Raw genomic sequence first — 13,963 nt, forward strand, 5'->3', positions numbered from 1 at the left:
TTGTTGTCAGCATCAGTCACAGCTCTGGCACTGGCTGAGAAATTCTGCAGGAAAAGTGTGTTAAAGGTGAGAGAACAAATGAGCGAGACATACTCAGTACTGAAAGCATTTAGAGTTTATTATTGGTAATAGCTGTAAAATTCCAAGCCTGATTCAATTCTTAGGACTGTTTCAAAAGCTCTTTGTAAATAATTTTGAATTCAATGGCAAAACTTCCTCTAACTTCAGTGAGAATAAGGGTAAGAAAGTAAGAGGATGTTGCATCACAACATGTAAAAAACCTTGATGACATTTTGGTTTCATTGGATTAAAAAGGTGAAATTAAAACTCACTCTGTAGTGCAGGATTCATCTTCCCTCCTGTGTTATCTTCCTTTTTTCTCCTAAGATGTAGAATCTTAAGAGTGGCAAGAATTTTTCTAACCTTACTTTTTAACTTCAAAGTCAGATGAATATGATCTGGAAGATAGACTTCATGGGATAGAAAGAAAGATGAGAGGAAAAATAGGCCTTTGAGTTCAGTCTAGTAAAAAATCTTGCAATAATAAAAAGCAAACTCTAGCAGAACTGCTATTTTTATCTTCACAGTCTGTCAGTTATCCCTACATGAAACAAGTATTTTCAGTGCTTTCAGAGTGTTTTCTCATGATCCGACCTTTCCTTCGTTATTTGTCTTGCAGCTCCTTCAGCACAAGCACACACACATGCGTGCGCACACAGACACACACGATTATCTGTCATCCAAAGAGACAGAAGGAAAGGGAGTATTTCTGATCTTATCCTGCATTTTTAGACAATAAAACACAAGCCTGTTGGTAACTCATTTTTTTATTTACTTTAGTTCATCTTCCTCAATAAAGCTACTACTGTCCTGGTCAAGAATTCCAAAGACTTTGGTGAGCTGGTCTTTGGACTTGAAGTTGAGACCCACTTTGACAAAAAAGGTTTTGTAATCGAATGAATCAGCAGCTGAAATAAGCAGGAAGAGATGAAGAAAAGTAGTTAAAGATCTGGAACAAAAAAAATTTAGCTTTTTGGTCAAAAAGCAGCAAACTGTTCTGCAGTACAGTGAGGGTCATTACGAACCCCGATCAACAATCTTTGATTTTCCTGAGTTTATGTCAGACTAATGGGATTTTTCCATCAATGATCTCTCAAACCTAGGAAGATAAATATTGACTGTGGTCTTCATCATGCAAGAACATACATTTGTAAATAGATACTTCACTCAAACATAAATTCACAGAACTTGATAAATACTGTGCTTGTATTGAAATCAGCAGGAGTTTTATTATTATTATCTGAAAAAAAAAGGATTTCAGCCTCTCTGGATTTTTTCATACTTAAAATTGCTACAATGCGTAAGTGATGATGGTGCCTGTACCTTGGCTGGCAAAGACTAAAACTTGCATCTGTTCCATTACCTTGCCTCCTTTTTCTCTTTTTGATAAAACAATTAAAGCTGTAATTAGCAAACAAACATAACAAGAACATCTTACCACGTACCCTGGAGAGGAAATCAATATTATACTGTCTAGTTCATCCTTTCAGCCTTTTCTGTTTCCACTGGAATTGGGATGTTGGGGTAGTGAGGACAAAGGAATTTGATGGATAAACTGAAAAGCCAGATTTAAAACATAAATGTTACCTTGACAGCTCTGTAGACCAGCAGCAGTTTCAGCTTCTTGCAGGATACCAGAAAGAGCCATGTCAAAGCTACTATAAAATGAAAAATATTATTGGGTAGAGTTCATATTGATCTTGCTCTATCAGCCTTTGATACTGCCCCATGAGGACAGCCAGGTTTGATTAGTGGAGCAGTTGCAACCTAGGTCCCAGCGCAAACCAGGGGAGCTGCCCTGCAGGACCCGACTGTTCCCTCCTTTAGTTCAGATACATGTAGTGCATCTGGCTTGCTGTTATCTCTAGTTAAGTCTTCAGGTGCACAAGCTGAGGACAAAACCAAACGTATTTATAGAACTGCACGGCATTTGGGGATCTTTGGTTATTTCCATACATTTTTTGTGTGGATTATTGTGATGTCTTCAAAAGCTCCAGAGGAAAGATTGAGCTCACCTTGCCACTTAGTTTTCCCAAAGCCAAGAACAGAAAAAACTGTAAGATAAAGGATCTGCAGAGTCCTCTTGACGTAATTCTTTTTCAAATGACAGAGCTAATGACTTATATAGACCTTAGTTAAGTCCTCTTGACCTTTTACAGAAGTCCTAGAGTCACGTGATGGCTCAGATGCCCCAGGGGATAAATTACTGTGGCTGACAAGACCTGCTAGCTAATCAGATTGATATTTATATCCCAAAGGAATGTGCACAATGTTTTAAACAATATATAAGGTTTAGTGCTGTACAAAGTAAATCCTCTCAGCTTGCACCTATTTTTAGTCTAGTGAATGATTTTTGATCTGTGAATGAAAAAATAGATTTTTTTTTTTTTAATTGCTTAATGATAGCAACAAATGGACGTCTTCATGGCAGACTTTGACTCTTAAGGGCCCAATCCTGATAGGAGTTACCCATGAAACATTACTCCTGCAATTGCCCTAATAGCCTTCAAATAATACTAATACTGATACATTTGTAATAGATATATCTGACATACAAGTAGAATCTCACGGATAAAAGTTTTAATTTTAAATCAGCCCAAAGTATTTTTAGTAAGCTGATATATAAGCTTAGGTTACCCAATTACTGAAATATGTACTTTAGACTATAAAAGTCTAATATTGAAGACATTTGTTCAGTATTAATTCATTGCATGGTGCACATTTTAAATCATCATAATAAATGTGTCCATTTATAGACTGAAGTTGTCAGTTGTTCAGCAGCACACAGGAGTATGGATCAATTAATGGTGAGGAGTAAAACCGAGCAGTGAAATCTGTGATATTTGGTTCTTTCTTTCTGTACTGAAAAAATAAGCTTCTGTAAGGATTCAAACAGAAACTAAGCTCAAGCTGCAGCTTTTCTCATACTGGTTATTATTAGGATCCTCTGCTCAGCTATCTCATGAAATCTGTTGGAACTTAATGGCCTTGAGAATGGCTGAAATTGGCCAATGGTGTAAAAAGCCTTTGGGAGAACTTTTCACACCCACACATACATAAACGTGCACAGAGTATCATTGTAGATTTAAATAGTATTTGAGTAATGCCATTACATTTAAAATAAAGCCTGACACTTGGTCAGTGTAACATAAAGCTGTTGTCTTTTCTTTCAAAGGTTATATACATGAAAATACAGACAAAAACCTCATCTTGCACATCTTAGTTTCCCTTGATCATTTCTTCAAGAGAAGAACGCTTAGGAGAAGCGCTAACTATATTATTCTAAACCCATGCTGTGTGATAAATTGAACATTGTGAAATCAAAGTTTTCTGGACTACATAAGATCAACTGAGCAAGTTACTTTTAAAGGCATGTTATCGTGAACTGGTGGATATATAAACTAAATGATCCAGTCTTTCCATTTGGGAATCTAGCTTTGCCTTTGTTTCCGATTCCTAGGAAATAATTGAGAGTATGGCCTGGGATCAGAGGGGATTTGATAATTGTGTTGGAATTGCTGAACATTCAAGAAATAATCCTTGTGAGAAGACCACATTGAGATTACAAAGCATTTATCGATAGAAATTTTTGAGTATTTCTGTGGCAAACCAGAGCTTGCCTATAGATGGCACCAAAGACAGTCAAGTCCAGCTGTGAAATCTCTCTGGGACTACTTAGGGTGAGAGAAAACCAAGGAACTGAGAAGGAGAACAGGTTAACAGGTGGGCGTTTGTGAGCAAGGAAGAGAAGAGGAAGGAACAGATATTTAAAAGAAAAAAAGTCTAGTCTTCCAAATCACTCAAAAGACTGGAATATAAACAGACTAAACTAAATAATTCCAGAGGGCTTTCCTTTAATGATGATTAGGGAGAACACGTTATTTCGTCTGTCTAACAAAACCAGGTTTTACTGTGTTTATTTTTATGCTGACTAAATATTACAGTCTGTTAGGGAGATCATTGCAAATATAAGATCAGTTTGTTCTGGAAGCCTGGGAGTTAGAGCAGAACGTTAGTATCTAGGAAATACCAGCTGATTAATATCTAGTTGTGATGAAACTGATGTGATTCCCTTTGAGTCAAGTATTTGCATATTCTACTTAGACATAAGTTCCCCTTTGAACTTAGGGTCAATAATATCTTTGTAACTGCAGGAGAGGGCATTGTCTAGGGGTACCTTCTTTTCATATTGTAACCAATGTGGTGATCTGATTTTCTTTTCTGGAGCTTGATAGACAAAAACTCTTAATTTTCTTGTTTTCATGATCGTAGGACATGCTGATAAGCGAATGAGAAGTTATGGAGCAGCCATATCCCAACCGCTAGATAGCGTGCTCTATAGGCCTTTGGTACGGGAAGTGTATCAGAAAGTCCATACCAATGTAATGGTATCTTTCTGTGCTTGCAAGCAAAAGTAATATGGAAATTAAGTTTCATAAAATGTGAACACTGTAAATTAGTTCATATTCCACAGCATCCACTTATTAAAATGTTTTAAAATATATGAACAATTAAGCATGAAAATGTTAGGTACATGTTTGTTCAAGGATTTAATCAAGATGTATCTATTTCAGTAATCCATTCCAGGAAATGAATCCAGCCTTGGCCCCCTCTGCCCACACTGTTTGTGTGAAGAGCTCCAGGCGCCTCTGATGATGCTGCATCAAAGATTTTCCACATGGGCTGGCTGCTAACTCAAAGAAGAAACTTTACCAGTCTATGTGTGCAATGAATGTTCTGACATCCCCTTGCCCTTTCTGTGCTGTCTTGTTAGAAGATGACTGAGATTTCGAACAGTTGGAGGACTGAAATTGAATCTGAAGTTTACAAATGGCTGTAGGCTGGGCTTTCCAAAGGAACATGAAGTTAGGAGGCAGCCAGCTTCCACTAAATACCAGGAGATTTTCTCTTATGCATGATCCTGCTTCTTTATCAGGACAACCCAAAATTTTGGTTTAAGAAAGATGATGGATTCAGTGGTTAGAGCACTAGGGTGGGTTTGGGATATTGGGTTCAACACCCTGGCCCTCTATATAATTTTTCTAAGAGCTTGTGTAGGACAATCAATTTCTTTGTGTTTAGTTCCCATTTAAAGAGATCATAGTATGTTTTTATTTCATAAGAAGTATTGGGAGGATTAGAGATTAAACTGCTCATATAGGGTAATGAGGGGACTGAGGTGTGTCTGAGAACTCACAGTCTTTGGGCTCGGTGGAACTCAGCTCTGCCACTCACATTTTGGGTTGCTCTTTAATTCTAAGTAAAGGTAAAACATATAAAAAACATTTCCTTTAACCTGGGAATTATGAAGCAGTATTATACTAATTATTATACTGAGTAGGACAGTCTTACTCTAAACCTGAGAACAGGCTATCAGTGTGATAATACAGGGTGTTCTTAGATCCTTTCTGATTTGATGTAGCATAAACAGTTTCTAACAGAATTTTGGTTTTTAACTGTGTACTCAGCAGTGTTTTATTTGTGTACTTCATTCATAAAAGCTTGATGCAGAGGATTTAATCCTTACTTATTAGATTGCCCAGAGAGGTTATAGGACCTCCATCCTTGAAGATACTCAAACTCAGCTTAGAGCAATGTGCCCTAAGTTGGCCTTCTGAGGAAGCAATTGGACCAGAGACCTCCAGAGATCCTTTCCAGCATGAATTACTCTGTGATTCTATACCTCAGTTGTGGTAACGTGATATCACCATTTGTCTCTTTACTTTGACATCCTGCAATCAAAGGATTTTTCCTTTCTCTAGTGCAATGACATTGTCAAGTTCAGAGAACACTCCGTGCTATTCCCTAAGAAAATTGAAGGCTGCAACTGGCTGAACTTAAATTCATTGAAACGAACCTCCCAAGAAAACTTTACATTTTTGGAATTTGTTTCCTTTAGGTGGAAAATACTCTCTTCTAGTTTGGTTAGCTCTAAAAATGTGGAACCCAGTGCCAACAGAAGACTTAATAGGGACTAGGTGTTGTTTCTGCTGAACAGTCTATAGGCTTTTTTTTTAAACTGGGGACTTTTTGGAGTTTTATTGTAATTCCTTCTAATGAAATGGCTGGATGGTTTTAATAAGATTTAAAACTCATCTTCTTGCCACGAGTTACTGTTTAAGAACAGATTTTCTCATAAACAAAATTCTCTAAGTTTTACATAAAGTTGCAACATACACAAGAATTGCCTGATTCAGAAGTACTTAATTCCCCCTTGTGGCAGCAGAAGGCAGTGATGTGCAGTTGTTTCTCTGCAATGTGATGTTGCATCTCTGAAATACAGGACAGGCCACTGTGTAGTCTCGCATTTCTTGCATTCCACATGAGTCTTTCAGATGTGCAAGGAATGCAGTACCAGGTCTGTCACTAATGGTATTGTGTGTGCCATCTGCTTGTGAACTAGTGACATGATAGTTTAGTGATTAGCAGTGTGAAGAGCTAATGCATATATTACATCTGCATATTGCTGCAGATCTGGATTGCTCTGGGTTTTTTTCTTCAGCAGATAGGAAAATGCATAAAGTAAAAGGAACCAATAGAGTCTCATCATTATGCAAAATATTTCAGTGCTGCAATTAACAGCAGCTATAATTTAAGCCCAGATTTAACATCAAAGGCGGTGGGGATAGAATTAGGATTTATATTCATTATAATTCTGCCAAGGCTTCAGTGAGTCTGATTGCTAGAATTCCTCTTTTACATTAGCCATCTTAAATCTGCCCAACAGCTCTCTTACATGCCGGAGTATGAGTGAGCTGTACTTGCCTCACATAATCATCTCGCAATTCATGGAAATGCCAACATTGAATGTTACATAAAAGTTCCAGAAGGCTTTGTTTCTGCTCTTCTTCGAAAACAGCTGCCAAATTATGTTATAATTATCATTCCGTTTCAGCAGGGAGTATTAAAATGACAGTCTACTTGTGAGCTGGAACCACGTCATGGTACATGGGAAAGGAGACAACTAAATGTTGGTGGGCAAATTTCCAACCCACTCATCCAGAAATGCACAACATCTACTCAGTCTATTGAGCTCTGCATTTAACCATCAACATTATTTACTTTGTCCATTAATGAAGATGATGCTATAACTACCTCTAAATCCTGTAAGACACTTATCAAAGGAAAGACTTGTTCTTAGTAATTTTCAGACTTAAGAAAATTGCTAATATTATGGATTATATAGATGATTATTCATATAATAAATGAAAGAAATTAATAATGGCCATTATTTAGCAATGTAACAGAGCTTTAAGGTAATCAAACAGCAAGACTGGCTGTTGTTTCATCTGTAGGAAACACAGAAATTCATAAATGTGGCAAAGTATTATTGTTTTGTACATATTAGGAGATAATAAGCAACATGTTCATCATTCACAGAAAACCAGGCCTGTGGCCCATGTTGTCAGGGGACTGTGACTTGTGACAGTGTCAGAGCTGGGATTAGACCCTTCTCCTCTATCTCACAGCTGCATTAGATTTCATGAAAGAGAAATCTTCTTAAGGGAGAGCTACATTTTAGGCCATAAACACTTTCTGATGATAGGTGAGGTGCTGTAGCCTAGTACTTAATTTTGTAAAATTACCCACAAACTTATTCCATGCTAATGTGTCAACTCTTCTTAATTTTTTTTCTCATATTCTCAGAGTTGGGACTTAACATAAATTATTTTTTGCTATCTTGTTAGCATTGCTTTTCCTCAAGGATCAGAGAATGAAGCAGAAATAAAACTCAATGAAATCAGTACAATTAAGCCTTAAAAGATGTCATATTGTTTAAGATCATCAAAACTGTGTCTGGCTAGCCAGCGTGGTCAAGGAGGAGGATGGAAAATCTAAACAAAATTAAAAAAGCAGGTTTTTCCCCCCGAGTTGTTTTTTTTTTTAAATTTTTTTTCTCTCCTCTTCCAGCCACAATTTCAACATTATGAGTGGTTGAAAATCACAAAGTGCCTTCTTTACAATGGAAATGTAACAATACCATGTGACCAAAACATCTGTACATTGCAAGATTTCTCAGCAATCCGGTGTGTGAACTTGATGTATGGGGAATTGTTAATGCCTGAAACAATATAAAAATGTACAAACACATGCTGAGTGCGAAGTGCTTGTTGGACGAGGTAATTGGAAGAGTCAGTCCAAGGTTGCCTTTGGTCTAATGCTGTTTATGCCTTCACCAGAGATTGGAATTCTGTCAAGGAAGAGAATGAGAAAGGCAGGGAATAAAACTAGATGAAAGTGGTTTTTAACATCTTTAGAAAAGATAGATAAAAATGACTTAAAGTCCTAGCCATGGAGGGCTCCCAAAGTTATTATAACACTGCACAAGCTACTGCTAAACTGAGATTCTGGGGGCGTAACAGATTTTTCACTCCTTAAAAAGAGTAAGTGCAGAGAGGAGGAGTGCGTCTGTAAATTCATATTTGTGGGAAATCCTGAGCTAAAGGTAAACTATCTTTAACCCATTACAGACTCTGATAATAGCCAAGGAAGCAGAGAGTGAATTAGGTCGAGCTTTCAATATGAGGGATTTTTTGGTTTTGTTATTCCAAATTAAAAATACAAGTAGTGATGTAATTTCAGAATGGGAGATACAATGGTGAAGGGCTAAGATCTGCATAATATAATGCCCTATTTGGGGCTCATAAACAAAAGCTGCAAAAGCTGCTGCTAAAGCAAATTCCTCCAACAGTGTATCTATCTCTCCTCCCAAACTCTGGCTAAGATTAGCACGTGTGTCTGTTAGAGTTATTGCCACCTGTCCTAGTTCAGCTGAGACAGCCCTGTTTTCAGTGACTTCATCTCTAATATATGATGCATAATGTCCTATTTTCCTTTGCTGCAATTTCTAAAAGAGATATCCTGGCCAGTTCACATTATCCCTGTGAGGTTTTCTGTAGGAATTTGACTTAGTTTCTCGTAGAAGGACTGCGCAGTGAAATTTGTGCTTAACAGATAATTCTCCAGCACAAAATTCTGTGCTGCATTGCAGCAGCAGTTCTAGCCTTGAAAAACAATACCAGTCTTATTTTACATTACTGAATTAACCACTCAGTAATATTGGCCAATGTTTGATAGTGGTAGATGAAGAAATAAGTTTATGTAGGTGGAAGTGTGTTTAAAAATGAAAGTGTCATATGGCCAGAAGTGCAGAGCATCCACCGCCAAAATAGAAACTCAAAGAATGAATAGGTGTTCAGGATGTTTTAAAAATCTGTCACATTGAGTGTGTGGGTCAGACACATGCCAGAATTAACCCCAAAGCTGTTATTATTGATTGGAAAAACAGGCTCTAGATTGGGCCTAAACATGCCTTTGCTGCAACAGAGACCAAATGGGAATAAAGCTATGAAAATAAAGGAGTATTCACTAGTATAAAAATTGTGGCAGAAAGTACCAGGCCAAAGTACTTGGATGTATTCTTCATGCCACAGTTTAAATGCAACCCTAAATGCATGCATTTTAAAACACAGATTTTATGAAGTTTCCAAAAGTCTTACCTTCCACTCCAATTTTGCCATCACCATCAGTGTCACCTGCAGCCAGAAAAGCCTTGGTCTCCGCGGAGGTAAGGACTCTGGCACTTGAAGAGAAATTCTTCAGAAACAGCCTGAAATAGACCAGGGGAGAGTACTGTGCTTGAGTTTTATTCTCTGAAATGTCCTTGGCGTATCGGTATTTCTGGTTTTCTTAAACCCATGCCAAAAAACCCGTAAGGTAATGCCTGCTCTTATTATCTGAGGAAATCCACGCAAATTCAAGGAAAGACAAGGAACCGTGTTTTATTTTTAAAATAACAGCAAGTTTCTTCTAGGACACCAAGCAAGTTCAAAAGTTTACATTATTTAAAGAAATACAGCAGCTGAACAGTACTTACTGAAGCTCCTCTTCTTCGATGAAACCACTCTTGTCCTGATCAAGGATTCCAAAAACTTTCTTTATCTGATCAGGAGTTTTGCTGGATAAACCAACCGTGGAGAAGAAAGACTTGTAGTTGAAGGAATCATCAGCTGGAAGAAACAGAAGTTGTTTAAATATTCTTTAGTAGCAACTTGAAGTTGCTACTACTGTATGTATTTCTTGGGAATATGTATGTCTTTTCTTAAGCATCAGCCTGCTCCTCTTTCTCTCATTCCCCAGTGCAGAAAAAAGAAGATACAGCGGGTAATTTCCCTTTTTAATCACTCTGTGCCTGTGGTCATATATCCTTTCAGCCAGTTTGAAGTTTTCTGCTACAATGCACATTCTGCTAAATCAGGATTTATGCAATGATGTGTCACATGCAATTAGTAATAAATATTTAGAGGGTGCTACTGTGGCTTACAGACCAGCTCGTATAATTCTTCATTTTTACTTAGTCCTTACTTTGGTGAGGAATTTGGAAGAAAAGTAAGTAATTCACAGTCAAACTGCCTCTCTGAGCATTTTGAAAATTGGCTTGATCTTGCCGAGGAACTCTTAAGAGAACTGAGACTGGTCATTGCTTCACAAATGACACTTTGATTCTGCAAGCTGAGGCTTTTTTTCACATTTTGAAGGAAAAGGCTAACTATTTAAATATAAGTCTTTAACAGGTTTAGAAACTGACAAGAGTTTAGAGTTAAGCCAGACCTAACTGAAACTGTGGCCCTTTAATTGCCGCTCTGTGTTTTGGGGAACGTTACCCACCAAATAACCACTTGTGAGACTTTCTGAATTCAAGGGACTATACTGTAATGTAGCTAGAAAGGGATCTCACGGGGAAGGAATCTAAGGGGAAAATGATAGGCATGTCATCTTAAGACATAAAAATGATATGCATCTTCTGGCTGCAGAGAGACCATTCCTTACCCTGGCAGCTGGAGAGGGCAGATTCAATATCTTTAGCAGAAAGGATGTCAGTGATGGCCATTGTTGAACTGTAAAATAAATTAAATGTGAGCTACTTAGTCATTAAAATGACTTCTCTACCTCTTTCATGGCTCTATTTGAAGTTTCTGCTGTGACAGTATATGATAGGAGAGACATTATTCATCTAATTGTAAGTGGAGCATACTGTAACAGATGTCTGCAGCAGGTGCTTCCGCTTAAAGCTGGGTAATGAGGGAAGAATTCTGCATGTGGGAGTGTGGGGCTTCAGGAAGATCTGATGCCTGTACTGCACTGGGAGAGTGAATCTAAGGTGTCTAGCACCACAAAACTTCATGACTTCTGTGTGGGTTTTCCTGGAGGTGGATTATTACTCAATTAAAATCGGCATATATTTACAGCATACATAAAAGATAAGGCTTAGTATGTCCCCTAGAACTATATCTGGAATAAATGTAATTGGAATTTAAAAAATCTAGTATTATTATCAATAAATGTAGTGATCTTTTCAAAGAATGAAAATAATAGTGTAGAGTAATAATAATTTTACTCATTTCAAGGAAATCTAATTTTTGAGAGTAAGTTCCTCCTCTGTTTAGTTGCAACAATAAATGTAACTACACTATAAATTTGGCTTGCTGGGCTACTGCATCATTAAAAGACTACATTTCATCATAGCTTTATACAAAAGTTTTAAGTAGGTTGTGTTTTTTTTAATGCCATGTAGGTGATAATAAATCAGATTTTTATCCAGATTTTGGCATTTCAGTATATTGATGTGCTTAGAAGAAAGGTACTGAGACTTAATATTCATTCCTAGTAGAGTGGAGGAGGCGTTTTCTTCTGATACAGCAGCATTTGACAAAAGACAGTCTTTGTCCCATTCAGCCACCAACAGCTGCAATAGTTTGCCAAAGCAATTGCTTAAGAAAATGCTACAAGGCCTGCATTTCTAGTCAATTTTTTAGTGTGAACATAGCATTGATGCATTTACAGTTTGGTAAACTGCACACACCAGTGCAGACTGGTTACAATTTAAAACTTGCAACGTTACTGTAAAGTAGCTTCATGTTAATGAAGGAAGGGGAACTAAGACATAGAAAAGTTATTCTTGAAAGCCACAAGAGAACAGAAATATCTTTTCATAAATCCCTAACTGATCTTCAACAACATTATTCTTTCTGTCTAAGCATGGAAAGCAGCATTCATGAGAAGGAAACCAATGCTGGTAACCATTTATAGTCTGTGCGCTGGTTTGAGATCTACACACAGGTTTAAACTTTGCCTAAGATATGAAATGGTTGCCTCCGTACCTGTTGGTTTGCAGCGGAGGAAATTGTCAATCATTTCAGTCCCTTTCTGAATATCTCAGAAGGTGTAAGGAGACAATGGGACAAATTCACGTTGATGGCAATGGGTACTTCTCCAGCTAAGGCAGATGAGTTACTTTTGTTTTGCTAGCAATTATTTTGTGCCAGTAGCTTCTTGTGCAAAGTACTTCCCCCTCTCAGCACTGGGTGAGATAATTTGGAGCTTTGCCATTCACCTAATTCTCACTGCTGACAGGATTAAAAATGGGGAAGAGTTGAAGGAAAACCTAAAAATTGCAGCATTTTTTACAAGGGGCATCGTTCCTGTCTTTTTCCATCCTGTGATCTGAATGCTGATTCTATTCTATGTTAGCTTGTAAAGATACGGCATACTGTAAGCTGATATAAGAATAGATATTTTAATTGCATAGGTGCTTTCCATTTAGGGAGCATTTTGCTTTTGTGTTTCTTTTTCTGAAAGCAGAGGATCTAATCAACTTACCTTTGTGGTCTTCTTGACTGGATAAGGAAGCAATCTGGTTGGGAGGAACGTACTTGCTGTGTGTCTCCAGCAGAGCTGAGCTTGCATATATATACTTTAAGTTGTATACCATATACAGATTTTAGATTTCAGCGTCACGAAGGGGGAATGGTGTCAAATGAACTTGCCTAACTAATCATCTTGCACTATTTTTATCTCAAGAGAATACATATGATATTTGCAAACGAAACAAGATAAGTGGCCAGATAGGCGAAAAGGACAGTCTCATACTAAATTTCTTCTGATTTAAGCAGAAAATACCAACTTATCCGTATGATGGAGGGCAGGGAAAAAACCCCACTATCTGATATGCTTGATCTGAGGAGTCAGATGAAATGAAGCACTAACAACTTCTGAATAGATGCCTTCAATGAATTTTTAAATGTGATAACTTGTTATCTTGTCTGTAGACACTATATGTGATAGAGTTTCATCATTAGAGCACTAAACAAAAAAAAAATTAAAAATATCCTGTTCAAATATTGTTTGCATAGCAAACCATTTAGGGAAAATAATAGTCATGTTGTCTCCCAGAATGTCTGGTCTGTTGTTGTTTTGAAAAAAAAACCACACAGTGAATTTGTTGCTACAGGAGGTAAAATAATATTATGTCAATCCATAGGAACAGTTGGTTGGGGGAGGGTATTTCGTCTGGTATGTTTCCAGAGAAAATCTTAGAATTCTGCAAGGTTCTGACATCCTGTTTAGTCGCGTATGTATGAAGCAAAGGGGTTGTGATCTATCCAGCTGTCTCTGAGACAAAAGCCCCTGAGCCCTACGTGAAAGATCTTTGCTTTCAGAATAGAGAGAAAAATTTCGATAGCAGCATCACTGCAGGGAACAATATGTGAAGAATGTCTTTGTGATTTTGTAGCCTACCTTCTGATCTCTTTTAGATAAGTAATTTTTTTTTTTTTTATTTTTTGGCCAGCGTTGTTTCCAAGTGTTCCTTTCTGCTAGTTACTTTATTTTTATTTTTTTTTAATAGCATAGAAACAATTTGATCATCTCAATTTTCTTTCATGAACGTCGAAGCCTAACTGGATGAGGAGCCTGTCAGCTTGGATCTCACTTGTGGCTTGAGGCAGCAGAACAGTGAAAGTCAAGTCATATGGATGATAACACAAGATAGCATTATGGCCAGGGGTAAGGGATGGCAAGGGATGACAGTGCAATTGGCATCACAGCTTGAGGTGGTGGCACA

General features: G+C 37.5%; 2 protein-coding genes across 2 annotated transcripts in view; both read right to left on the bottom strand.

Moving 5' to 3' along the window:
- The window catches only part of LOC103913504 (parvalbumin beta-like), a 2,319-nt gene extending 566 nt beyond the window's left edge, over positions 1-1,753 (bottom strand). The window contains exons 1-3 of the mRNA XM_009319996.1: positions 1,648-1,753; positions 836-968; positions 1-57 (exon numbers count right to left, since the gene is read on the bottom strand). The exon at positions 1-57 is cut by the window's left edge and continues 62 nt beyond it. Coding sequence (XP_009318271.1) covers positions 1-57; positions 836-968; positions 1,648-1,708 — 251 coding nt within the window. The 5' untranslated portion in view covers positions 1,709-1,753. The remainder of the gene's footprint in view (positions 58-835; positions 969-1,647) is intronic.
- Positions 1,754-7,948: 6,195 nt separating this feature from the next.
- Positions 7,949-12,776, bottom strand: LOC103913505 (parvalbumin, thymic). The gene is made up of 5 exons (XM_009319997.1): positions 12,721-12,776; positions 10,891-10,958; positions 9,938-10,070; positions 9,561-9,670; positions 7,949-8,251 (listed from the first exon to the last, which is right to left on the bottom strand). The coding sequence occupies exons 2-5, from the start codon at positions 10,949-10,951 to the stop codon at positions 8,226-8,228; spliced, it is 330 nt and encodes a 109-aa protein (XP_009318272.1). The 5' UTR covers positions 10,952-10,958; positions 12,721-12,776; the 3' UTR covers positions 7,949-8,225.
- Positions 12,777-13,963: the final 1,187 nt, after the last annotated feature.

Source organism: Pygoscelis adeliae, unplaced genomic scaffold, assembly GCF_000699105.1.
Source record: "Pygoscelis adeliae isolate BGI_AS28 unplaced genomic scaffold, ASM69910v1 Scaffold242, whole genome shotgun sequence".
Taxonomy (NCBI): domain Eukaryota; kingdom Metazoa; phylum Chordata; class Aves; order Sphenisciformes; family Spheniscidae; genus Pygoscelis; species Pygoscelis adeliae.

Bases quoted from the DNA above. Each gene is read 5' to 3' on its own strand.
- LOC103913505 (XM_009319997.1), bottom strand. From the start codon at position 10,951: ATGGCCATCACTGACATCCTTTCTGCTAAAGATATTGAATCTGCCCTC. The intron at 9,671-9,937 runs GTAAGTACTGTT...GGTCTATTTCAG, and splicing joins ATCGAAGAAGAGGAGCTTCA to GCTGTTTCTGAAGAATTTCT. The intron at 8,252-9,560 runs GTAAGACTTTTG...CTTCCTTGACAG, and splicing joins TGGCAAAATTGGAGTGGAAG to AATTCCAATCTCTGGTGAAG.